This window comes from Gracilinanus agilis, chromosome X (assembly GCF_016433145.1).
Source record: "Gracilinanus agilis isolate LMUSP501 chromosome X, AgileGrace, whole genome shotgun sequence".
Lineage (NCBI taxonomy): Eukaryota > Metazoa > Chordata > Mammalia > Didelphimorphia > Didelphidae > Gracilinanus > Gracilinanus agilis.
The window spans coordinates 72,021,971-72,049,356 of record NC_058136.1 but is presented as its reverse complement, the minus strand read 5'-3'; the positions used below and the strand labels follow the sequence as shown (position 1 = coordinate 72,049,356).

Below are 27,386 nucleotides of genomic sequence, written 5' to 3'. Positions count from 1 at the left end.
CGCCACGAAGGCAAGGCTGCCTGACCTGGTGGGCCATGGCTGGGATCTCCGAGGAGAGCCTGGGCCCGGGAGGGCCCTGTCAGAGGCTCACACACACTGTCAAACCTGAGCCGGCTCTTGGAAGACGGAGCGCCTCAGCTGGGGAAGAACTCGGAGGAGTCTCCGAGCAGACAATGGAAGAGGTGGGAGGCCCGCGGGACCCGGAGCGGCAGAGCTGGGAGGGTTTCGGGTGGCCTCTAAATTAAGGCCTTTTCATAATAATATTTAGTTGATTATGACACGGGAAAGCCTCATTAACCCGGGCTGAGCAATCATCTGCATGAGGCCAGATTTGTACTAAAGGAAAAACAAAAGCAGGTTTGTAATCTGAACGAAGGGGCAGCCGTAGACTTTCAGAGGCTTGGAGGGGAGTGCTGCGCCCCCACTGCCCCCCTCCCCCCCTGGCACTGGGCAGCGGGGGAGGCGGCAGCCAGAGCAGCATTCCTGGCTCTGCCACTTACCAGTTGCAGGACCCTGGAGAGCTCACTTCTGGGATAACCAGGCCTGGCCAACCTAGACCCCACAGGGCTACCATAATACAAACCATCCACCCAGGGCGCCCGGATGGGCTACCAGAAAATTCACCAGCTGGAGCAGACCAGAGGCCAGCAGACCCCGCCCCCCACATCTCCTCGACACCTCATTTCACTGTCTTCAAAAAAAGCACGGCGCCTCAGAGCCAGAACAGGACTGGCCCTTGCAAGCAAAATATTCACTCAAGGGCAGCTGGGTAGCTCAGTGGAGTGAGAGTCGGGCCTAGAGACGGGAGGTCCTGGGTTCAAACCCGGCCTCAGACACTTCCCAGCTGGGTGACCCTGGGCAAGTCACTTGACCCCCATTGCCCACCCTTACCACTCTTCCACCTATGAGACAATGCACCGAAGAACAAGGGTTTAAAAAAAAATGTAAAAAAAAATATTCACTCAAGGTCACATACAGAGGAAATCCGACACCAAGGAAGTGAGGTGACTTGCCCAAGGTCACACAAAGGCCCTAGAAGTTGTTATCTCATTTCATCGACCCAATGATCCCATAAAGTAGATGCTATTATTATCTCCATTTTACACATGAGCAAACTGAGGCGAACAAGTTGAGTGACTTGGCCAGAGTCACACAGCGAATGGGCTGGATTTGAACTCAGCTCTTCCTGACGCTAGGCCCAACACCGCGGAGCCGCCTAGCTGGAAAGGCACAGAGGCTCAGCGGACAGTGCTGGCTTTAGCCACTTTATTGGCTCAAGTTGCCTCAACGTCCCCAGCTTCCCTACACAAGCCTCATGAGGCATGACCTTGAGGTCCTTGGCCATGATCGCTGACCTCCTTGAGTTGGAACAAAGTTTGTCAATATCCCAGTTTCTTAAAATGGCGGCCCCAGGACTGCCGTTCTCGCGCAGCCGTTTCACTCCAGTTGGGCAACCCCAAGGTTCTCTGCCCTCTCACCAGTTCTTAGTCTAGGGGCATCTTCGGGAAAGCACTTGGACCTAAGAAATGTCTCTCCCAATTCTGGCCGTTGCTGAATTTGGCAAAGGTCGAGGTTGGCTGAGCAACGCCGATGGGCTCCCTGTTCCAAGGAGTCCTCTCCGCCCCGAGGATGCTGCCCTTCCAGCTGGTACTCCCGTCAAGGCTCCCTCCCTCTGGGGTTTTCCAAGAGACAACCCAGCCCTGAGGCCGCTTGGACTTCTGCCCTGCCAACGACTGCAGGTCAGAGAGGGTAGGACAAGGCCGGAATGTGGAGTCCTGCCACCCCTTCTCTACCTGCCTAAAAGACCCCCAAGGGAAGGAGGACTAAAGAAACAGGGGCCCCGAGGCCAGCCCCCAGGGGGCGGAGGCAATTCCACGTCAAAGGAAGTTCCCTGGGACTGGGGAGACCCCCAAATATGATACTACCTCTCTCTGGGCCTTAATTTCCTTTTCGGTAATGATCCATCCAATTCCCAAGTTCTCTGTCTGTTCTACGTCCTAAGCACTCCCTCAGTCCCAGACTTTCCGTTCCATGCTCTAAGATTCTATCTAGTACCCACATTCAAAAAAGTCTCTTTGCCTCTCGCATTCCACATAGATTTGAGGACGGTGGCAAGAGTGGTAGGTTTGGGGTAAGAGGACCAACATTCAACACACATGACAGCTAGGAGGCCCAGTGGCTAGAGCACAGGATCTGGAGTCAGAAAGACTCCTCTTCCTGAGTTCAAATTTGGCTGCAGATACTTGCTAGCTGTGTGACCCTGGGAAAGTCACTTCACCCCGTTTGCCTCAGTTTCTTCCTCTGTCAAATGAGCTAGAGAAGGAAATGGCAAACCACTCCAGGGAAATGACTCAACAGCAACGGGGCCTCTTTCTGCCTGTAGAGGGCACTAGGCGGTGCTACAGTGCAGAGAGCTAGCTGGACCTGAAGCCAGGAAGACTTGAGTTCAAGTCTGGCCGCAGATTTCCTAGCTTTCCGACTCTGGGCAAGTCACTTTTAAGCCTGGTTGCCTCAGTCTCCTTGACTGTGAAATGGGAATAATGGGCACCTTCCTCCCAGGACCCTTGTGAGGATCAAATGATACAATATTTATATCGAGCTCAGCACAAGGCCTGACACACAGGAGGTACTAAGTGACTTCTTGTTTCCTTCCTTTTGGCTTCAGGCTCATGGTCCGATCCTCTCCTTGGACACTGGCTTCCTCATCTTGAAAATGGGGGGAGAGTTGGATTAGATGCCCTCTGGGGACTCTTCCAGCTCCAGACCTATGATTTCATCACACTATATATGACCTTGGGCAAGTCAAGCCTCCTCCCCAGGCCTTGGTTTCTTTCCTTCTTTATAAAATGAAGGAGCTGACTCGATGACCTCTGAGTGCCCTTCAGGCTCCAGCAGTGAGTCCTGTAATTCAGTTCAGCTCAAACATTTAAAGCATATCTGAGAGACAGAGACAGACAGAGAGGTGGGGGACGCACTCAGTGGATCAATAGAGTGCTGGGCTTAGAGTCAGGAAGACCTGAGTTCAAATCCAGCCTTGGATACTACCTAGCTGTGTGTCCTTGAGCAAGTCACTTCACATCTGTATGCCTAGGAGAAAACAGTCCTGTAATTTGGTTCAGTTAGTTAAATGTACAGCACAGAAAGATAGCTATGCTTCAGTGGATAAAATGCTTAGGCTGGCTAGGAAGACCTGAGTTCTAATCTAGCTCACATACTTCCCTGAGTAAATCACTTAACCTCTGTATGCCTCGGAGGTGACCAAGACGTCTCAGTGGACAGAGTGCTGGGCCTCAAGCCAGGAAGACCAGGCTTCAAATCCAGCCTCAGATACTTCCTAGCTGTGTGACTGTGGACAAGCCACTTCCCCTGTGATTGCCTCACAAAAGGATTTGCTGGAAAAGGAAGTGGCAAAGCACTCCGGTATCCTTGCCAGGAAAAGCCCATGGATAGCCGGGGTCCACGGGGTCAGGAAGAGTTAGAAGCAACTGAATGAACGACAACAATACCGGAGAGAGAAGGCTAGACCTTGAGGGGCTACAGGGGTGAAAAGGGTCACAAAAGGTGGCCAAGGAAGCGGATCTTCCCAAATGTTCCCACCGAGGGAGGACAGAGTCCGACGGTACCAGCAATAATCATTCGTCCAGTGGGGCTGAGACAGGGTGCGTGGAGGCCTTGAGTGGTGTGCAACTGGCCCAGGAGGTGGGAGTCGGCATGGGAAGGTCCTTAAGGGCCAGGCACATTTAGGCATTCTCTTTCCAACCATGAGGAGGCACCAAAGGCATCTAGAGGGAAGAGGAATGTGGCTGGCCTTCGGGGGGCTATTTTGGGCACTTGTTGAAGGAGAGTCTGAGAAGACCAAAGAGGCCACGTCGAAGATTACTACGATGGGTCAGGAAAGCGGTGGCAAGAAGGGAATGGCTGGGAGAGATATTGGAGAGCCAGCATTGACTGGCCTTGGCGACTGGCAGGCTTTGATGGTGGAGGGCTGAGAAGGGCTTAGGAAGAGGGATGGAAATGCCCATTAAAGGAATAAGTCAAGGAAGTCAACCTGGGCCCAAGTGAATCAGAGGTGCCAGCAGGAGCAGCCGGGTGAAGATAAGCAGTAGGCAGCTGGACGTGGAGGGCTGGAGCTCAAGAGGGAAAATTGGGCCGAATGAGCTAGATATGGGAGCCATATGCATGCAGGTGCTAATTGGAAGAGGTGGAAGCAGAGGAAATTGCCATGGGGGAGGTCTGAGCAGAAAATGAAATGGGCCATGGCCAAAGCCCCAGGGGACAATGAACCAATCCACTAGCCCTAAAGGAGCACTTAGATTGGAAGGGACTGATGCAAGAATCAACTAAAGCTGAGGAAAAAGAAAACAGTCAGACAAATGCAAAGGGGGAGATAGGCTGACAGTGTCAAATGCTGTAGAAACACCCCAGAGGATGAGGACTCAGAAGAGTCTGTGCGCCAACAACAGCGTGCATTTAGTAAGCTCCTACTGTGTGTCACCCATTGGGGATGCAAGATAGTAAGACGGCAGGACAGCGGTTTTTCTTAAAGCTCTCCTGGCCCAAAACCTCAGAAAAAGAAATTATGTACGAGATACAGCAGGGGCTAAGTGGATAGAGAGCCAGGCCTGATGACAGGAGGTCTTGGGTTCAAATCTGCCTTCAGACACTTCCTAGCTATATGATCCTGGACGAGTCATTTACCCTTAATTGACTAGCCCTTGACACTCATGTCTTAGAATTGATACTAAAAGGGGCAGTGAGGTGACTCAGAAAGAGCCAGGCCTAGAGATGAGAGGTCCCAGGTTCAGATCTGACCTCAGACACTTCCTAGCTGGGTGACCTTGGACAAGTCCCTTAACCTCAAATGACTAGCCCTTGACACTCTTATGGCTTAGTATCAAAGAGGGGTAAAAGCTAGGTGGCTCCATGGATAAAGAGCCAGGCCTGGAAATGAGAGGTCCTGGGTTCAAATCTGAACTCAAGACACTTCCTAGCCAAGTGACCCTGGGAAAGTCATTTAACCTCCATTGCCTAGCCCTTATGCGGAAGCAATACACAGTATTGATTCTAAGAAGGAAGGTATGGGTTTCAAAAAAAAAAAAAAAAAGAAAGGAAAGAAAAGATATAGGGACTAAGCCCTGGGATGTCATTGGCAGAGAGAATGTCCTCTACTAATGCAGGCTGGTACCTTCTCTGCAGACCCCCATCTTAGAAAGTTGCCTGGAGGGTTGAGACTTAAGTGACTTGTCCAGGGTCACACAGATAGCTTTGTCTTCTCTGTTTCGAGATAATCTATTATACCATGCTGCTTCTCTCAAATATAGAGTAAATAAGGCTGAATCCACAAGGTTAAGTAGCCAGGGGGGAAAAATCCTTTGAAATATCAAAGGAGAATTTTAAATTAACCTGACTCAGTACCCCCTCCTTGAACCCACTCCACACATCCAGTGCTGGCAACCAAAACAATGTTACCCACTTGAGCTTCAGGATCCGGCAGTGTGGGTCCCAAGAGATACCCCCATCAGTGTGACCTAACCTGAAAGCCCCCCAAGATGGTGGATGCTGCCACCCTGACACACGGGGAAGAGTGGGTGAGAGATGCAGGGAGTGTAGAACACAGCCCCCAAAATGGCTATAGAGGAAAAGAATGCCCACGGCCAAGAGAAAGGGCTGAGCAATCCAGCTGGGGTTAGGCCTCACTCACCACGAGTTACTCTTGGGGGTGGGGTCTATGTCAGATGCCCAAATGAAGAACTCAGAGATGCCCGGCTGTGGATGGATCTCTATGGCGGCTTAGTGGAAGGGGCCAAAGAATGCAGAGAAAACCAAGGACGAGCAACTGGATGAATACAAGAGAAAGGCCAATAGCCCAAAAGGCCAAGGGAGAAAGACCAAGTGAACATCCAGCTGCTCAGACCAACAGAGCGAGTCTCCTCATGAAGACAGAAGGAAGAAGGGAGCGAAAACTCAAAGACAGGTCAGGAGACTCCACACGAGTATTACATAACGAAGGGGAAAGAACGAAAATTCCCCGAGAAAAACAAGAATTTGGTAGATTCCCCAGAGATCGTGGAACAGCAAGTAGAAACTCCAGAAGAGTTCAAATGAGAAATAAAAGTTTTAAAAGAAAATGTCAGGAATGAAATTGGGTCAGAAATCTAAGCTCTCGACACAGAACTTTAAAAAAAAAAAAAAAAAAAGACAATGGAATAGAGAACTTAGAAAATACAATGGAGAATCTCTCCAAAAACCGTAGAGGCTCTGAGGGAGAGAAGAGCAAATTTGGAACACGAAAATGCTTTAAGTGGAAGAAAACTTGTCGGAAGAGATGCCAACGAAGATGTCAGCTTGAAGAGAATTCTATACATGCCAAAGCTAGTGACCTTGAAGCCTGGATGCAAAGAAGTAATTTAAGGATTATGGGTCTCCCAGAAGAATGAGACAACCCCCAAAATCGAAGTATCAAATTGCAACAAATATCAAAATCAAAAGGCAGGGGACTTTTCAATACAGACGGCGAAGCACTAATCGCTTGAATCCACAGATCGTCCACAGAGAAAACCTACAAGATGCAACCTAGAAATAGATCTGTTTGTCTTCACTTTACACCGTTAACTCCCAGGATGAAGAGTATGAGCCACCGATTCTTGCTCATGTGTCCATTCAACTGACCTCCCCTAAGTTTGCCCCAGGAGATCTGTGCAACATTTTGGAAGCTTTTCTCCCTTTTTCCTGATATCATAAATATACCATGGGAACACCTGGGTTGTCTCCCTGGCATTCCTCACTTTTGCCATATGACCGGCTCATCTGTTTCTTCTCATACTCATTTCCCCGATGACATACTGTTCTTCCTTGAAGTTCTTCATTCGTTATATGTCACAGCTTGTTCACACCCACCATGTACCTCTCCACTGCCCTAGGTGTGATATTCATCTTCTTTGGTTCTTTGAAAACTGTAGTGTTCCATGTCTGGAAGCCATATGACATCACCAATGGAATACTGGTATCAAAAGGGGGGGGGCTTTGTTTATGGAAGAAAATGGGGGCTTTGGATCTCCTCAAAGCAATCCGGTTCACCCTGGTTATCTCATTTGTTCATTTGTCCCAGATGGCCAGAGCGAAAGACAAGCTCTTTGGGTTTGGCCATCCACCTACGTGGCACAACCTGGGCAATAGACAATCTTTGGCCACTTCTTACATTCCAAGATAGATGGCTAAGCCAAAATCTTTCAAGGGGTCATGGCTCTCTTCCAGGAGGTTCTCTCCCGTTCCTAGCAGGATGAGACCATCTCGAGGCAGAATGGAAAGGAATAGCATCTACTATGTGCCAGGCACTGGAGTAAGCACTTCAAATCCTGGAAGTCCTGTTAGGATGTCCATTTTACAGATGAGGCAGAGGTGAAGTGGCCTGTCTGGGCTCATGTAGCTAAGTAAGTGTCTGAGTCTGGATCTGCCTGACTCCAGGCCCAGTGCTCTATCCACCAAATCACCTACCCGCCTCTTTAAACAAGAGCATCCGGAATTCTTCATCAAGTGGACTCTGGGCTGGATCGCCTCCATCACAACGGTCAACACAATCGGTAAGCATGTCGCTTCCTTTTTTAGACTTTCCCTGGCGATGATAACTACCTACTGATCAAGTTAACTTTGGCTTTTACAACCCTCATCTTCCATCTTTGAAGCAATACTGTGTATTACTTTCGAGGCAGAAGAGCAGGAAGGGCTAGGCACTGGCACTGTGTGTGTGTGTGTGTGTGTGTGTGTGTGTGTGTGTGTGTGTGTGTGACTTGCCCAGGGTCACACAGGGAGTCTCTCAGGCTAGATCTGAAGCCAGGACCTCCCAGCTCTCTAGGCCTGAGCCAAACACCGAGTCATCTAGTTGTCCCCAACTGCCAATATTTTTCACTTTTCTGCTATGGATAAGATCCCTTCTCTCCCCATGTGCCATTGCTTTGAAATCTTGACTTCTTTCATTTGCCCCCATGAAATGATCCCTTCATAATCATGTCACTTCCAACCCACGCTCCTCTGGGGCTCCTCTGTCTTCTCCAGCTGCTCTTGCAGGCTTCGTTCCCTTTGGCGTCTCCATTGCTCTGTTTGTTGTCCGGAGTCCTTGCCCTGTCATTCTTCAAGATCCCTTTGCTTATTTGAGTTTCTTGCCCAGTTTACTTTAATCTCCTTTCAAGCCTTCCCTCTTTTTTGATGGAGTGATATTATTGTTCATAATCCTTCCTCATAAGACTTTACAAATGAGTATTTATTCTAAATGGTTGTTGCCTCTGGCCACCATCTTTCTCTGAATGGGGAGAAAGTCAAGTGTGTATTGACAAAGGTGCCTTTGGGCTCCTTGTTATGGCAACTGATTTACAATAGCTAAACTTCTGCATGAAATGATTATGATTGCTGCTGATGTCATTTCTACCATAAGTCACCCATTTTTCATGATTGATAACTTGTTTAAGGAGGTCAAGAATGCACCACTCTGATCACATGCCACCATTTTTCTTCCTTATTTTTCTTTTTTTCTAGCTGTATCCTGACTTCAGTCTTTCCTTTTACAGGTCAGCAGTGAAGCATCTTCAGAAAGGACTCCTACGGTAACCCCAATGTGCCCTTTTCTGAATGTTCATTTACTCGCCAGGTTTAATATATCCTGATTCTGCCCTTAAAAGAAAGAATTAGGCGGGGGCAGCTGGGTAGCTCAGTGGATGGAGAGTCAGGCCTAGAGACGGGAGGTCCTGGGTTCAAATCTGGCCTCAGACACTTCCCAGCTGGGTGACCCTGGGCAAGTCCCTTGACCCCCATGGCCCACCCTTACCACTCTTCCACCAAGGAGCCAATACATAGAAGTTAAGGGTTTTAAAAAAAAAAGGAAAAAAAAAAAGAAAGAATTAGGGGCAGCAAGGTGGCTCAGGGGATAGAAAGTCAGGTCTGAAAAATGGGAGATTCTGGGTTCCAGTCTGACCTCAGATACTTCTTAGTCGGGTGACTCTGGGTAAGTCACTTAACCCCAACTGCCTAGCCCTGACTGCTTTTCTGCCTTGAAATTCATACTTAGTATTAACTCTAAGAGAGAAATGAAAGGTTTCAAGAAAGAAAGAAAGAACTAGGGGCACTTAGGTGGCTACGTAGATAGAGCACCAGGCCTGAAGATGGGAGATCCCAAGTTCAAATCTGGCGTCAAACGCTTCCTAGCTGGGTGACCCTGAGCAAGTCACTTAACCCCCGACTGCCTAGCTCTCATCACTTTTCTGCCTTGGAACCCATATTTACCATCAGTTCTAAGAAAGAAGGGAAGGATTAACAATAGAGACAGAAGCAGATTTTTTATAATCTCTGAGTCTTCGAACAATCTCATTCCTTATTCTCATCCAGGTTTTCTGATAAGATGTCTCACCATCTCTCACCTGGCCCCACCTCTACATTGAAGTCAGTGAACATCAAAGAGTCCATTGATTTACTTTAGAGGGTCTTGGGGAGTTCTTCAACATACCTCTTTATCTCTTCACACTCTGCAACCAGCATTGGCGTAAATATTGTAATTATTTTGATAGTGGGTTGTTTTTGTTTTTGTTTTTTGTTTTTTTAGGAAATACTTTTCATGAGTACTGCAATAAGAAAGGACTAAATGACTTGACAAGCGGTTACTTTTTTGAGGTTGCTTTGGGACATATAATAAAACTTACTGCCAATTCCTTTATTTGCCTCTCCAAGGAGTCCTTGGGAGCCATTCTTCAATTTAGCTGCAAGTTCTTTTTCTTTGGGTTTCATTTACAATAAGAATGTCAAGATTGATATATTTCATGCTCACCCAGTCGTAGATCTTGTCATTGATCATTGGACAAGGTTCTCATATTGAGTGTGCCAACGGTCAAGTTAAAGTTTATAGACAGTATAAACATGATGTAATTCTTAGGACCCTTGCTCTTCTTGTCTGCCTCTCTGCTGTAACAGAAGTGGAAGAAGACAGAATACAACTGGGCATATCACTTACTATTGTTTTCATGGGGTTGCCATGGCCAAAGAACCCATCACTAAGTGGCCATCACACACACTAGTGATGACCCTTCTCAATGCATAGCTATGCTGAACCTTGGAAAGCAGACTCAATCAGGTGCCAGGCCCATAGCGGAGCCTTTCCAGGATGGTAGAATTTGCCAGCGCTTATCCTGCACTGGCTGGCACAGCCTTTTATATGATTGCTACCACACCCTGATGAAGCATCAGGAGAGAACTCCGAGTAGTTTACATTTCACAATTTTGTTAAGAAACAAGGAAATTTTCAAGACTTCCTAGTGTGAAAGAAGAGCAATTCAAAAACCCAAGATTATATCTTAATTATGAGGAATCAAAGAAGACAATGGAATCGCAAAAGTATTCCAAAAGGCAAAGGAGTTCAAATGGCGAACCAGAATAATATCCTGCAAAGCTGAACCTAATAATAAAAAAAAAAAAAAAAAGACAAACTTTCCACAAAAGAAAGACATGAGACATTCATGTGAAAAAAACCCAACACAAAACATCAGAGGTAGACAGATTATTATTTAACTTAAAAACACGAAAGAGAAGCAATATGGCAGGGGTCGGCAACCTTTTTGGCCGTGAGAGCCCTAAACACCACATTTTTTAAAATGTCATTTCGTGAGAGCCGTACAGTGCTCCCAGTGTCGCTCCTGTAACAGCGCCTAAAAAAAATGGACTTTATGGCTCCTGCAGAAAGAGCCATATCTGGCCCTCGAAAGAGCCAGATATGGCTCAAGAGCCATACGTTGCTGACCCCTGCAATATGGTGTAATGGCTAGAGAGCCAGGCTTGAGGTTAGAAGAATTCAAGCCCAACCTCTGAAAACAGAATTGCTGTGTGAACCCAGGTAAATCACTTTCAGCATTCTAGGCAAACCTCAAAGCCATTAATTTGCCAGAAAAGTGCTAACCTGCATTGATAAGAGATTCCGTTCTTATTTTTATCCATGAACATCCCAAAGAAGAGGAACATAAGAAGGATAAATAAATGCAATTATCAAAAAAGACTACAAAATCAATTCTCTTATGTTTAGATTTTTAAAAAATGAACCGATGACACATGTAAAACACAGTGAAACTGTGTGTCGGCTATGGGAGTGGGGTGAGAGGAGAGGAGGGAAAGAATGTGAAAACTGTAACCATGGGGAAACCGCACCAAACAAATTAATTAATTAATTAATTAATGGAGGGTTTCAAGGGGAAAAAATTAACCGAGGGGGTTAAAGAAAGAACAAAGAACAGATATCAAGTGACAAATAAGCCCTAAAAGGTTTTCCAAGTTTTAGGGCTAACTTAAAGGATTCATATCCTTTGCTGGAGGGATAACCATAGCAGGAAATTACAAGGGCAAGGTGATAAAGGTGATAAAGGAGGGGAGCTGGAGATCAATTAAATGGTGAGTTGAAGCAATGGGCTAGGTCTGGACATTAGAAATATAGAAGTGACATACTTCGATCCCTCAGAGAGCTTTCATTTTACTTGGAGGGCTCTATCTATCTATCTATCTATCTATCTATCTATCTATCTATCTATCTCTATATCTATATGTAATATAGATATAGATATATCGGGAAGCTCTGAGGTGATTTAGTTCATCACAGGAAGTGGGAGTGGAGTCATCATATCCTTTCTAGCAACAATGGCAAGATGGATTGAATTGTTTTTTACCTGAATAAAAGAAAAAAGGGAGAGAGAGCGACGTATACACAGCGGCAGGGAAGATGGCAAGATGTCTGCTCTGGTTAAGCTCTGGTGGCCTCGTGGAAGGGATAAAGCATAGAAGTGGGGCTAGCCAGAGCCTGAGATGAGAATGGAATCATTCACCCTCTAATCTGGGCAGCTCTGCACCAGAGTAAGCCCCAAAGCTGAATGTAGCTCAACCAAGTCTGTAAGCACAGAGAGAAGGGAGAGCAATTTCCTTAATCTTTCAACAGAAGATGAAGGAATCTATGGGGGGGAAAAGCCATCTCTATGGCAAAAAAGGTGAGGGGTTGGGATTGGAGGCAGGGAAGAAGTGAGTCTCTTGTGTATTCCAGGGAAAGGAAAGGGTGTCCCAAGGGTCTTCTGATGAGTTTTGCCTGGGGGAAATTTGCACATTGGGAAACCACATTTTCAGAGAAAGGAGAGTATCTTCAAGGATGGCATCTAAAACTAGGAGAGAAAATGATGAAACCCTCAATTCAGGTAGCCCCCTAAGGGACAGAAGCAGAGCTAGGACACCCTGACCTTAAGAAAAGGGAATAACTACAGTAAAGTACGGGGACACAGAAGACTCTTACCACAAGAAACCCCATTCTATGTGACTTGACCTCCTCTATACGTTGATTTAAAAAGAGGCTGGAGGAAGATCTATAAATGTGGTAACGGAGATATCCTAGTAAGGACAGGACTGAGATTTGGTATGTTCCCCTCGGGAAGGACCCGAGAATAAAGTCCATGTATTAGGAAACAGAATTCAGATTATATGTGCAAGGAAGAGAATTAGGACAGAGGAAAGGAGTGTTACTTCAACTTAGAAGTGGAGACATGTATTTTCAACTGTACCCTTAGGTAGGTAGGAAAAGAGGGGGAGAAATCAAAAGGGGACTGGCAGAGTGAGAGGGAGAGAGAGACAGAGACAGAGAGACAGAGACAGAGAGACAGAGGGAGAGACAGAGACAGACAGAGAAACAGAGACAGAGAGAGACAGAGACAGACAGAGAGGGAGGGAGGGAGAGAGAGATAGAGACAGACAGAGAGGGAGGGAGGGAGAGAGAGAGAGAGAGAGAGGGAGCGACAGAGACAGAGAGACAGAGAGAGAGACAGAGACAGGGGGAGGGGGAGAAAATTGTTAACGGGTCCAAGTCAAAAGAGAGAGGAGCTAAAATCAATACAAAAGTACTAGGTTGAAGAATATATAATCCTGACAACCATAACTTGACTAGATCAGGCAATCCATGAAAACAAGAGGATGGCAGTATGGATAAGAAACAAAACTTAACAATTTGCTGTATACAAGAAACCCATCTAAAAAGATACCCATATTGAAAAGAAGAGGCCAGAGCAAAATGTACTAGAATTCAGATGATTCCACAAAATCAGGAGTTGCAGACGGGCTATCAGAGAAACTAACAGTAAAATTCAGAATGTCAAGAGAGTCCCCAAGTTGGCAGCACAAGATCTCCACTTAGAAATTACTTCTGAATATATATGTTGTGCTTATTATTTGTGTGTATGTGTGCACATGTATGCATGCATGCACACATGTACACACGCACGCACACACTTAATGGAAATACCTAGCTCTCTTGATAAAATGTGGACTAATTGTCTTGGTTTGGTATCCTCTGCTTACAATGCATTGCACATAGTAGGAACTTCAAGGTTTGCTGAATTGAAATGAATAAATAGAAAAACTACATTATATAGGCAGGTAGGTGGCTAAGATCACCAAGTTTGGAATTAAGAAGATCTGAGTTCAAATTCTGCCTCAGACACATTAACTGAGTGACCATGGGTGAATCACAAAACCCCTATTTACCTCAGTTCCTTGTCTGTAAAATGGGAGCACACTGGAGAAGTAAATGACAAATCACTCTAGCATCTTTGACAAGAAAATCCCCCGGACAAAAATCCAAAAGGTGAATTAAAGTTGTACACGACTGACTTCTGAACAACAACCATTGATGACAAAACAATAGCAATACTAAATACAGATACACACACACACACACACACACACACACACACACACACACACACACATTATATATACACATCAAATGGCACATAACGTAAATCTAAAACCTAAATGTAAACTGAATTATAAAAAGACAGATTACGAGCACGATAATTCTAGGTTATTTCAATGTTCCTTTCACCTAGCTGGGTAAAGCTAACAGAAAGATAAACCAAAAGAAAGATAAAGCATTGGGCAACCCATTAACGTTTGATCTGAAATATTTATTATGTCTTGTAAATGGAAATGTTAAAGAATATGCATATTTCTCAGCACTTTTATCAAAACAAATCATGTCCTGAGGCAGAGAAATTATGAGTATAAAAAAGTCAATCTACTAAATATCTTCTTTCCAGACCGTAACACAATAAAAATAGCAATTAATATAGGGAACACAAGCAAAGGCTTCAGATGTAAATGGAGACAATAATGCAAGTGGATTAAAGTACAAATCATGGAGACAAAAGAATGCTAATGAGACAAGATGCCAAAATTTTTGGAATGAAACTGAAGCAGTCCAGAGGAAAGATCATATCCCAGAAAATATACAGAAACAAAACAGAGTTAATGAACTGTGTATGTAATTTTTAAAATGGAAAAAAATCCCTAACAAATCAACAAATCCCAAATAAGTATAAATGGGAAAAATTCTGAAAGTTAGAGAATAAATAAGACGGAAAACAGACACTACAGAAATAATAATAATTAAAAGAAACAATTTAAAAAGGCTAATAAAATGGAAAGAGTAACTAATCTGATTTTAAAAAGAAAAAACAAATTAATAAAAGATAAAATTATAACAGGAAAAAAAGTTAAACCCTACTATGCATAATTATGATAGCAAAATGGAGAATTTAAAAGAAATCAATAATTTTCTTGAAAAATGTAGAACATTCCAATCAAGAGAATATAAAAAAAAAAAAAAAGACATCTTAAACCTCTCTATCTCCGAAAATGAAACTGAACAGGGCGTAAAGAATTGCCCAAGAATCACAAAAACCCAAATCCCAAGACAAGCAGGTTTACACGGGAATTCCATTAAATGTGTACAAAATACTTACAATTATACAATTATACAATAGTTATACAATTTCCTCTGGAAACATTTTCCCAAACTAATTGTATGCTCATGACATCTAACCCAGAAGGCAATGAAACTTACAAAGAGAATTAAACATCAACGTAAGGAACATTTTGGCAAGCATTTTAAATAGACTCCTAGCAGAAAGACCGCAGTGCTATATCACTTTTTAAAAATCACCATGACTACAATGAATTTATACCATTGATTCAACAATGAAAACACAGTGGTCATATTTCTAAATAATAACTGAGATCAGATAATAGATGAATAAAAAGCCTTTGACAAAGTACAAAATTCACGCATGTATATTTCTAAAAACAAACAAATAAATTAATAATAATAAAATAATAATAGCATAGGGAAAGAGTTAATACAACTTAGTTTTGTAACCATCAATCACAAAATTGTTAACAGGCCCAAGTGCTGACTTAAAAGAGAAAGGGAATAAAATCAATACCGAAGTAATAAAATGGAAGAATATATAATCTTGAAAACCATAAATTTAAATAGAAATGGATTAGGAAATCCATGAAAATGAAAGAGTATGGCAACGGAGATAAGAAAAATCCAACAATTTACTTTGCCCAAGGAACACAGCTAAAAATATATATATAGAATGCAAAGGAGAGGCTAGAACAAAATTTACTAGAATTCAGATGATTCCGCCCCATCCCCCCCAAACCAAGAGCTGCATACAGGCTATCAGAGAAAGCAGTCATAAAAATCCAGAATGTCAAGAGAGTCCCCATAATAAAATAAAAATTAAAACGATGGGCATCGACCATTTAAAAACATGATTCAAGACTACATGTCTAAAACAAAAAGCTACCACGTTAAGTGTAGAAACACTGAAAACATTCTAAATAAAAACAAAGATGAATCAAGAATGTCCCCTCTCCCCACTATCATTTAATATTGAAATGCTAGGAACAGTCATAGGACAAGAGAAGGAAATCAAAGGCATTGGCAAGGACATGTCATGATCATCCCTACTGGCATATAATATGAAGGGATGCTTGGAAAACCCCAGCGAATCAGCAAAGAAACAAACTGAAACAATGAATCATTTCAATAAAATAGCAGGATGTAAAATATTTCCATGAAGGCCACTGGCATTTCAACATAACCACCAGGAAATTAAGCGAAGAATATTAGTCTAACATGCTGAATCAACCATATTCGTTTTTCAACTGATATATTAGACTTATGCTTTCATAAGCAATCCATTTTCCTTTTCCTCCGTGTATATAAAAATGCTCATGTTTGATGATGTTTGTCAAGAACAGAACAACAAAAAAAACAAAAATAATAAGTGTATTTTTGAAAAATAAAACCCAGGTTCTATGATTCTTAATTCAGTGTTCTTTCCACTAATGTAAATCTTCCTATGTCCCATTCTTTCCATTGTCTCCCATCTTGCTTTGGGTAGAGTTCACTCTAGCTCCATCTCTTCCCCTTTCCAACTCTAGACCTCATCCAAAAGAGAGGCCACAGAAGACATGCTCCCTATTTACATGAGGCCCAGAGCAGAGTCTTTCCCTATAGCTGGTTTGGTGCTTTTCTTCTTCCCCCTATTCCTCTGTGTCTAAAGAAAATATTTACTATGTTTATTTTTTGTTTTTTTTTGGTCTTGACGAACATGAACCCTTCCACTTCTGAGCCTTGGTTTCCTCATTTGAAAAATGAAGAAGTTGGACTAAAAGGCTTCTAAGCTTTAAGATTCCTTCAAGTTCTAGGAAGCTATATTTGAGGATGTTGGAATGCTTCCTCAGCATCTCTGAAGGTAGCACCTGGCCGTGGTCTCTCTATCTCTGCATAGGTTCTAGAGCCCTTTGCAGCTCTAGTCTTGGATGGTCTTTGGTTGAGGTTAAAATTGGAAATAAGTTTGACGGGGTCTTAGATCAATTGAGGATGAGAATGACAAATGCATGATGGGTCATCTGGGTAAATAAGCTAAGTGCTAAGGAACATTTCTCCCTCTTGCTCTCCTCCTAGCCAAATTCTAGTCATTCTTTTTTTTTTTTTTTTTTTAAACCCTCACCTTCCATCTTGGAGTCAATACGGTGTACTTGCTCCAAGGCAGAAGAGTGGTAAGGGCTAGGCAATGGGGGTCAAGTGACTTGCCCAGGGTCACACAGCTGGGAAGTGTCTGAGGCCAAATTTGAACCCAGGACCTCCCATCTCTAGGCCTGGCTCTCCATCCACTGAGCTACCCAGCTGCCCCCTCTACTCATTCTTATAGCTCTCATTTTTGCCCCAGTCCTAGGGAGCCTCCCCAACACTCCAACCCACTATCATTGCCATAGATGCTCTGGGCTCTAGGACTGACTCCTGGTGTCACTCAATAGGAATTTAACTATGACCTTCTAATTTGTATCTATCTTCCCACATAGATTATTGTCCTCTTTCCTGGTCAGGCTATATCTGAAGTACAGTTCGGTTACTTATGTCGGGGTGTCATTTTTTAGGAAACAAAGATTTCAAAACCCAAGGAAAGATGTGCCATAAGAACTGATGAGCCAATTAATTAAAAAAAAACTTGGAAAGAACTACATGGCATAATGAAGAGTGAAACGAGTAGAACCAGGGGAACATTGTATACAGCTATAAATATAGCATTTGAAGCATAACTGGTGAATGTTCACCTCCAGAGAATGAACTGAAGAGTGGACACAAAAGACATAAGCTAGATATTTTGTTGTATGATGCCTTCTATGGTGAGGGGAGGGGTTCAATTTAAAAACAAAACAGAAAGAACCTAGATAGAGGCTATAATTCAAGGAGACAAACTCGATCTCATATAGCCTTTGTGTGTATGAACATGATTCATACAAAGTAAATACAAGTTAAGCTTATTGTGAAAGGCATCAGTCAACAGAGTAGACTATAGACCAGCTGGCCTGCGAGAAGAAATAGATGACTTTGGAAATCAGATCATAAACCTGCTATAGAGGATTGATTTAGTAATAATGAAAGACTTCATTAGGTTCTCTCTCTCTCTCTCTCTCTCTCTCTCTCTCTCTCTCTCCTATTCCCCATCACCATTCTCTCTCTCTACCTTCTGCCATCTTCAATTTTTTTCTTTCACTTTAGATCTTTATATTTCTCTCTTTTCTCTCTATTTCCTGTTCCCCTTCCCATTGCATCCTTCTTTTTCCTCTCACTGTCTCCTCTCTATTTCTCCTCTGTTTCTTTGCCTCTCCTCCTCCATCCTTCTCTCTCCCTTCCTTCTTTTAGCTCTTTTTTTCTCTTTCCCTCTCACTGTGCCACCATCCCCAGCCTTTCTGAAGTTCATGACTTGCCTCATTGAAAGTTTTACCTTTCAAAAGGTACAGGAACCTATAAAGCAAAATTTAAAACTGGATCCAATTCTCATGAATAAGAAGGAACTGATGGAGGCCATGGTAGAAAGGATTGGGTGAAAGTAACCTAACCACTACCCCCTCCTAGAGCAGCTGATAAAGGGAGGAAAGCTTGACATAGTCTGATACACAGCCTACATCACAAGGAAGGTGAATTTTGATGGATTCGAAGGAAATTTGGCAGGGAAGGCTAGGAAACGTGTAAGAAGGAGATTCTAAAGACACAAAAGGAAACAAGCTCAATGAGGAAGAACAATAACACTTGACTGCAGAGACTGATGTGTATGCATGAGGAACTCAATAGCTAACAAGATGCTTCAGAAGTGTGTTCAGAAGACAGAAGGAAGGGCAGGTAATACAAAGAACATGCTATAGCCCTGGAAAAACTAGCAGCAGTGCTAAGGCTCAGAAAGCTCAGACCGGGAAGGGAAGTTAGTTGCACAAAATAGATATATACATAGTTTTAAGCTGTTATTAGGGAAAGAGGAGCATCAAAGAAGAGATAGGACAGCTGTTTGAGATGCATGGGATGGTGGTAACTGACAGAGAAAAGGTAGCACTGCTCAAGATTTCTTTTGTTTTTGATTTTTTTCTGCAAAGGAAAAATGTCCTTTACAAGGAAAGATGACAGAACAAGATCACTAATCAGGAGGGTATATGCAAGATGGTAAAAAACAATAGTTGGTAGCCTTAATGAGTTCAGGCCCCCCAGCCCAGTTGAATCCCATTCCCAGTTTCAGGAAAAAAACAAAACAACAACAACAACAAAAAACGTGGTAGATGGGATGGTGGAACCAACGCCAGCGGAGTCTGAAGGATTGTAGAGAACGGGAGATGAGGCCATGGAGGGAAGGCCTCCTGCAGGCCTGGAGAAAAGAAAATGCCCCCATTTTCAGGAGAGGGGAAAACAGAGCCTGGACACTCTAAGCCAGGGAGCCTGACTTTGATTCCTGGGGAAATCCCAGAACAGATCATTAAAGAGATAATATACGACATGGCTTAGTCGTGCCAACTCATACTTTAGGAAACTGACCCAGCAGTTCCAAACCCAAGGAAAGAGCCTGTGAGAAAACCCATGACCTTGAAAGTCGAGGCCCCAAAGCCCAAAGTTTAGGCAACGAGAAAGAAACAAGAGGCCCTAACTCAGGGGAGCAGTTTCTTTTTGCATAAAGTGATAGACTAGAAGTTGGCAAAGCACATTCGAGAATGTGTCCTCCACTCTAAGAAGAGTGTGGAACTGGCTGAATGGAGAGACTGAGTCCTCCATCACTTACTCTTACGTGGGCAGGAGGTCCCCAGTGGAGTGCCCCAAGGACCTGTGCTACTTAATAGCTTCATCAGTGACTTGGATAAAGTCATAAAGAGTGTGCAGATGACGCAAAGCAGAGGAATGAGATGAAGATGAGAAAGCAGAGCTGGGACTCAAAATGTTATCGACAAGTCAAATAGAGCATTGGGCAGACCGTAAGCCGAAATGCGTTATAACACTTCCTAAGTTCAGGAGGTACGGTTAGGGTAGATAGCAGGGTCTGAAAAAAGATCTGGAGTAGATGGAGAGCCAGGCCTAGAGACGGGGAGGTCCTGGGTTCCAATGTGGCCTCAGACACTTCCCAGCTGGGTGACCCTGGGCAAGTCACTCGACCCCCAGTGCCCAGCCCTTAGCGCTCTTCTGCCTTGGAGCTGGTACGCAAGATTCAGTCTAAGAGAGAAGGTGTTAATGGACGCCAAGCATAAATAGCTGGCATTGGAGTACGACAGGCAAAAAAGCTAATGCCATCTTGGGCTATGCTAAGTGAGGTGTGGTGTTTAGCTGTGGAGATCATAGATTAGGGAAGACTGACAAACTGGCACGCCCAGAGGAAGGCAATCAGAACGGTGAAGCTGGAGCCTGTGCCACAATGAGGAAAGGCTGCAGGAATCGGAGAGGTTTAGGATGGAGAAGAAAAGGCTGAATGTCATTAGGTATTTGAAGGGCTGCTGTGTAAAGTAGAACTTCAGTGTTCTGGGTTCTACGCTCCCTCCTGGCTCTGACCTTCTCTGTTCTAGGGCCCATCTAGTTCTATCGTTTCATGTTCTAAGGTCCTTTCCTGCTCAAACATTCGGCATTCTGAAGACCCTGCTAGTTTTTATGCTTCTCTTGGTATTATCATTTGATGTTCTGAGACCCTTCTCCAATCACGGGTGCAATGTTCAAAGGTCCTTCTCAGCTCTTTTGTGGTAGGTTCTAAGGTCCCTCCGTGCTCTCGGAACTTCTGAGTTCTAAGATCTCTTCCAGTTCTGACAATAAGTGTATACACTCTCCAAGCTCTGACATCCTAAGCCCAAAGAGCCCTCACAGCTCAGTCTGTATTTTAAAGTGCCCCCTCCCTGTTCTGAAAGGTCTCTACCGGCTCGGCTCGAGCATTCTCTATCCTAAGGTCCCCTCCTCATTCTGACCATTTATGTTCTGAGGTTCCTCTCGGATCAAGCAGTCTGGGTTTTGAGGTTATTTTCGAAACCGGCCTCAGATACTTCCCAGCTGGGTGACCCTGGGCAAGTCACTTAACTCCCGTTGCTTAGCCCTTAGCGCTCTTTGGCTTTGGAACTAACCGAATCTAAGAAGAAAGGCAAGGGTTAAAAAATTCCTTCAGCTCTGACAGTCTATGCTCTGAGGCCCTGTCCAGCTCTGACGTTATGTGCTCTGAGTTCTATCATCTCTGATGTTCTCGAGTCGAAGATTTTTTTCCAGTTCTACTATTCTAAGTTCTAAGGTACCTTTGAGCCGCGATGCTTTGTTTCTTCTCGGTTCTGCCATTCGAGGTTTTCACGTCGTCCCTTCTAACTGTTTGCTTTTGTCCTTCCATCTTCCCTGCCTCCCCCCCCAGCCCCCTCCAGCCTGGCGTATTGCTGGGTAACTCCGAGCACTCAGCAAATGGTCATGAACTGAAATGGGCTCCATTATGGCGCCAACGTGCACAGTGGTCAGTAAATTTGCCACCCCTGAAGCTGGCTTGTGTTAAAACCAGAAACCGGCTCTGAAAGGCTCAGCTCAATTATCCTGTGACAGCCAACATGACGGGTCATGAAGAAGAGTGCGGCTGGTGCTGTGGATGGCAACAGCACCAACTGTTGCCAGGCACCAGCACTGGTGGACGGGGGCGAGGGGGCTGAATCAGTGATGGCTCGCCTGTTCTCCCCAGAGCTGGCATTTATTAGACATTGTCTGCTCCTCCAGACGAGAGAGGATGAGAGAAAAGAGGCCATTCAGATGGGCACATTCCGAAAGCCCTAGTCAGCCCCTCATTAATCAGAGAATAACAGCACCTTCCATTTGGATTATCGTGTTATGGTCACAGAGCCCTTTCTCGCCCATTAGCTCATTTAATCCTCAAAATGGCCCTGGAGACAGAGCCGGCAAATTGGCTCCCAGAATGGCAGAGCTAAAAGACCTCCAGAACAATTTAACCCAACACAGCAGACTTTACCAAAGTTTCCCTTCATAAAAGTACTGAAGAGATGACAAGAGAGGATCGGAACCCCCAAACCTAGGGCTCCAGCCATGCTACCACACCGCCTCTGTTATCACCTCCATTCTACACATGGGGAAACTGAGGACCAAGCGGGGCGATCGCCTCCTTTGGATAGCTGGGTTTTCGAGGTGGATGAGACCTTGGAATGCCTCTACTCCAACCCCTTCCTTTTATGGACGAGGCCCAAAGGGATGTCCCAGCCAATTGTGATAAGAGCGGGACTTGAACCCAGTCTCCTGCCTCTAGCTCTCTCCACTGGCTCTCTCGGAATGGCCAAGGAAAGCAAAAGGAGCCGTCTGCCCCCTTCTCCTAGGTCTCAGGATGCCCATTAGGCTCTTCTTTCAGGCTGACTTGGTCGAACCCCACCAGAGGAGAGCAACATCAACTGCCACGTGGGAATCCCAGAAAAGTCTGTAGCATCCTCAACACCCTAATATCTCCCAGACAACACTCTCTGGCCTTGCTCCACCACAGAACGTGGCTCTCCCTTAGCCCTGACCATGGGCCTTCGGGTTCAGGAATCCCAGAGTCAGAGGCCTCGCTATACCCAACTCCATGGAGTAGTCTGGAAGCCTCCAAATGGGAATGGAAACCATTGGCCCTGCACCCTGAAGTGCAGAAGGGGGGATGCCTTGGCAACAAGAGCTCTCAGCAGCCAATGGAGATAGAGAAGGTAGGTGGCAGCTGCTTGTTGCTTAGCTGTGTTGGATTCTTCATGACCCCATTTGGGATTTTCTTGGTAAGGATCCTGGAGTGGTTTGCCATTTCCTTCTCCAGTTCATTTCCCAGAAAAGGAAACTGAGGCAAAGAGGGTGAAGTGATTTGCCTAGGGTCACACGGCTAGTAAGCGTCTGAGGTCAGATTTGAATTCAGAAAGGAATCTTCCTGACGACTCCAGGGCCCATGCTCAATCCACTGTGCCACCTCGCTGCCAGATAGGTTGCGCCACAGTGCATAAAATGCCAGGTGAGGCATCGGGAAGACCCAAGTTCAAATTCTGCCTCACACTTCCTAGCTATGTGACCACTTCCTTTCTGTCTGCCTCAGTTTCCTCCTCTGTAAAATGGGGATAATAATAGCACCTACTTCCCAAGGTTCTTAAGAGAAGCAAATGAGATAATGTTTGTAATGTGTATAATATAGTGTTTGGCACGTAATAGGAGCTTAATAAAATGGTAGCTTAAAAAGATAAGGCCACTAAGTGGAATTCTATGGTCAAGAAGAAGCCAGCTGGCCCACAGCTGTCATACAAAGACTGCCTTGCACCCAGGAACGAGGTGGAAGGTAGTGTTCTTAAAGAGGCTCAGAATTACAGCTCAGGGGCGCAGGAGCACAGGTCCAGAGGGGGAAGGGATCTCAGAAGAGGAAACTAAGGAGTCAGAAAGGGGACATGCTCACAGTGACATGGTTAATAAGTCTCAGACTCCGGATTCAAATCCAGGACCTCGGGCTCCAGACCCAAGCATTCTTTCCTCTATTTAAACTGGGACCTGTGAACATTAAACGACAACTACCACCACCAGCAAATACTTTGTTTTTTACTCTATTACTAATTACGACACATAATAATATTATGCATAAATACATAACGGAAGCACAAACTACTTTTCCTGTAACTGGTTTCTTTTGTAATCTCGTGGATTTTCTCTTAGGGGTTTAAAAACACATTTCCGTGGGCTTCCTTCCCCGGAAGGACTGACCATGGTGCCTTTCCAACAGATAATCTACTAAGAAGGGCCCTTCCCGGAGGGACTCCGTGGGGATGTGGCCTCAGAAGGTAGGAAGCTGCCCATCCCTGGCCACCTTCCACGCTGAGGGGTTTAGGATGACTACTCGGTTGGAGTGTCATAGAAAAGCATTCCCATACGGAGAGGGGCTGAACTGGAGTTGCCCCCGGAGCTGCCTCACACACATCCCTGACACTTGGAGATGGAGATAGCAGGGCTCTCGTCCTTGGGGGAGTCTGCTTTCCCATACACTTACATCAATGGCCACATTCCATCCTCACATCACCCCTGTAAAGTACCACGGACAGGGACTATTCTGTCCATAAAATGGGCAGGTGGGGGAAAGGAGGGGCAGCTAAGATAACTAGAACGATAGAATGCCAGAGCTGGCAGGGACCTCAGAAGAGTGAAAGATCCTGATTTTGGAAAGAAAAGGTCCCTGACCCAGCACCTAGGCCTTATTTTAGTGATAATGAAGCGGAGGCCACGAATGGGAAAATGACCTGTCCGTGGTGCTACACTGAGTGAGTGACAATAGTAGGACTAACTGCTGGGATGTTGCTCCTTTTAGTACTCCGTCTGGTCTGCTTGGGACATGGGGCTTTTCAGACTTGCTGGGGTCCCCTCCTCTAGGGTGGGTGTGAATGAGAGCCTTTGGGAAAGAGAAGAATGCCAGGCACTGTATTGGCTTCTAAAACAGTGAATCCTCCAGGGGTGTTTTCAGGCTGTTTGCTTCCCTCTTAGCTCCCCTCCTCCAGAACTGTCTAGAGCTGAGCTACAGAGAAGAATCTGCAATCAAAACGTACAGTCAGTCCCTCAGGGGAAGAAGACCCACACTCCTCACATTAACGGTGGCGGCGGTGGCGGTGGCGGCGGCAGCAAGACAGCCCTGCAACAACCTTGCTGTGGTGATGACATTTCAGAAACTGAGGGAATCAAGGGAAGGCAAAGGAGAAGGAAGGGAGAGGGAGAAGAGGAGGAATGGGGGAGGGAGGAGAAGAAATGGGGAGAGATGAAGTGATGGGGAGAGAGGAGGAATGGGGGAGAAAGGAGAAGAAATGGGGAGAGAGAGATGGAGATATGCGGGGAGGAGAAAAAGGGAAAGAAGACAGGGGCAGAAAAAAAGGAAGAATAAGGGAGAGAAAATGGATAAGGGAGAGAATCAAGAGGAAGGAGGAAGATTAAGAATAGAGAGGGGAAGGGACAGCTAGGTGGCTCGGTGGATTGAGAGAGAAAGTCCCGGATTCAAATCTTCCTAGCTGTGTGACCCTGGGCAACTCATTTAATGCTGATCGCCTAGCCCTTAGCGCTCTTCTGCCTTGGAACCGATTCTTAGTATTGATTCTAAGTTGGAAGGAAAGCGTTTAACAAAAAGGACTAGAGAGTGAGGAGGATGAGGAGAAAGGGCTAAAGAGGAAAGGTAGAAGAAAAGAGAAGGGATTAATGTAAGGAGAAGGAAGCTGAAGGAGATAGACTGTCAGAGCTAGACTTGCCCGTTGGAACATACAGTGTGGGCGGAGCCCTGGGACATAAACTCATGGTTGGAAGGGCCCTTAGCAGTCATCTCCTCTACCCTATTCATTTTAAAGATGAAGAATTTGATGCCCAGAGAAAGGAAATGATGGGAGGATCCTCGATCAAGTTCTGGGAAAGCCCTCAGAGGTTAGCTAGGCCATCCTCTTCAATTTACAGATGAGGAAACTGAGGCCCATGCAGGGGAAGGAATTTGCCTGCAATCACACATAAGAACCTCACTGGAGATCTGGAAGGACCCTCAGAGGCCAGGTAGCCCAACTTCATCATTTTACGGAATGAAACGAAGGCCTGGAGAGGTCAAGTAGCTCGGCCAAGATCACAAAGGTAGCATCAAAGTGAAATTTGAACTCTGGTCCTCTGACTTCCCAGCCTCTGTACCAGACTGCTACTCAAAGCAAAAATGCCCAGGGGCACAATGGGAGAAGGAAGAGCATGAGAGAAAGAGAGAGGTAAATACACAGGGAAAGGGAGATAAAAGAAGGACAGAGAAAGACTGAAAGAGATAGAGAGACAGGGAAAGCCAGACAGAGACAGAAACAGAGAGAGAGAAAGGGGGAGGAATAAAAAAGCAAATGGAGGAGACTGAAGGCAAAGAGGAAGAGGAAGATTGAAAGGAAAGAGTTCAAAGGAAAATCAGGGAGCAGAAGTGCAAGGAATAGGCTGAGGAATGGAGAGAATGAAGGAAGAGAGACTCAGAAGGGGAAGGGCAGGTAGGAGTCAGGACAGGATGGGAAGGGGGGATGGATAGTGGTCACTTACCCTCACAAAGCTGGCAGGAAACCATCCCTCTTCATCGTCGATCTGGCCCCACCACCAGTCCTTGTTGGAAGCATCCAGGACCTTGATGACGTCACCCGCCTTAAACGCCAACTCCCGGTTGGCCATAGTGACATGATCCCATACTGCCTCAGCACTTACGATGGAACCTCCGCTGATCAGCTAAAGAGAGAAAAAGCAGAGGCTTAGTCCCCAGTGGATCAGCCACCTTCAACCCCCCTGACCCACTCAGAACTCCTAAGGGGAAAGGAGATCACTGAACTGGACCGACTGCCCCTCCCCCTAACAACCTAATCAGCTCTCTATCTAGCACAGATTCCTGTGGGGACAGAAGATTTAGGAGCTAAGAAAGCCCTCAGGGACCAGCTAGTTCGAGTCTGTCATTTTTCCAGAAGGAAAACAGAGGCCCGGCGAGGATGAGGGATGCCTCTGCCATTTGTGAGCCCGTGTAGGGTGCATCCAGGTTTCTGGCTCTCCCTTACTGCCAGGAAGTGCACGAGAGGAACAGAAATCCCCATCTAGCTGCCTTCCCATAGAGCGATCAGAGGGGGTGAGCTGGTACCAGCCTACATTTCCAATTTTCATGCTACCCGTATCCACCGTAATGCTGGAGAATAGAGAGTTGAGCATAGTTTGTTCAATCTTTCGGGGAACCCCCCCACCCCATCCAGCTGTATGACATACGCCCACATTCTTCAAACGCGCAAGAAGCCAGTCCTGCCAGTCTTTGGCCTTTACGCTCATCAGCTGCCCTGGAGGTAAATCTAGTACCCAGCAAGGTCAATAATGGAAGGAGGAATCCTCTCCTTCCTTCCCAAGGTGCCCCATGTGCTCGGCAGGTAGTCCCTCCGATCTCCTAGATGGGCAAGCTGAAGCCTAGAGAAAAAGGACGAGTGACTCGTTCAAGGTCAAACAGGAAGTCAGAGGTCAAGTCTAGAGTCTGCCTGGAGCATGAGGAAGCATCACCATCAGGACTAGATTACACGAGTCAACAAAGAGCCGGCTCACACCCAAGTCCCCTTCTGGGCACTACAACATGCACACATCCAGACTCTGCCAAGGACGCTCTGGGGAGATCGAGGCTGCGTGCATGCAACATAGATACTCTAGGAAAGGGCCCCGGTCTAAGACTCCAGCCTCCCAGACAGGCTCCGTCCTGGCCAGGCAACCTCGAGCATGCCAAACATATGGCATCTTGGCCAACGGGATAGTAGTTTAGTCCTGCCAGGATCTTGGAGTCGAAAGAACCCTTGGAGGTCACTCCTGCCATTCCTGGCTTTTAGGAATGACAGTGATTTCCGGCAGATGGACCACAGAATCTGCATGGGAAGAGCCGGACCCCCGAAGCCGTAATCTTCTCTGACAACGTGCTCCACGTGGGAGTCCTCCAGCCTCCTCAAAGCTTCCAGGGACCAGGAACTCATTATTGCCCAAGGCAAGCCCATCCGACTTTTGAACAGCTCTGCTTGGTAAGAAATGAATGCTCCTTTCTATGTAAGCGAAACACCAGAGAGGCCCAAGATGGAAGACTGGAAGGAACCTCAGAGGATAGGCAAGTCCAGCTGTCATTTTACAGAGGAGGAAACTGAGGCTCAGGGAGGGGAAGGGAATTGCCTAAGGTCACAGATACATAGAAGTAGAGCCGGAAGGG

At 45.6% G+C, this 27,386-nt stretch overlaps 1 protein-coding gene across 1 annotated transcript in view; it reads right to left on the bottom strand.

Annotated features, from left to right (window-relative positions):
• The window catches only part of LOC123253767 (rho guanine nucleotide exchange factor 9), an 87,882-nt gene extending 62,024 nt beyond the window's left edge, over positions 1-25,858 (bottom strand). The window contains exon 1 of the mRNA XM_044682911.1: positions 25,718-25,858. Within this exon, the coding sequence (XP_044538846.1) occupies positions 25,718-25,843 (126 nt within the window). The 5' untranslated portion in view covers positions 25,844-25,858. The remainder of the gene's footprint in view (positions 1-25,717) is intronic.
• Positions 25,859-27,386: the final 1,528 nt, after the last annotated feature.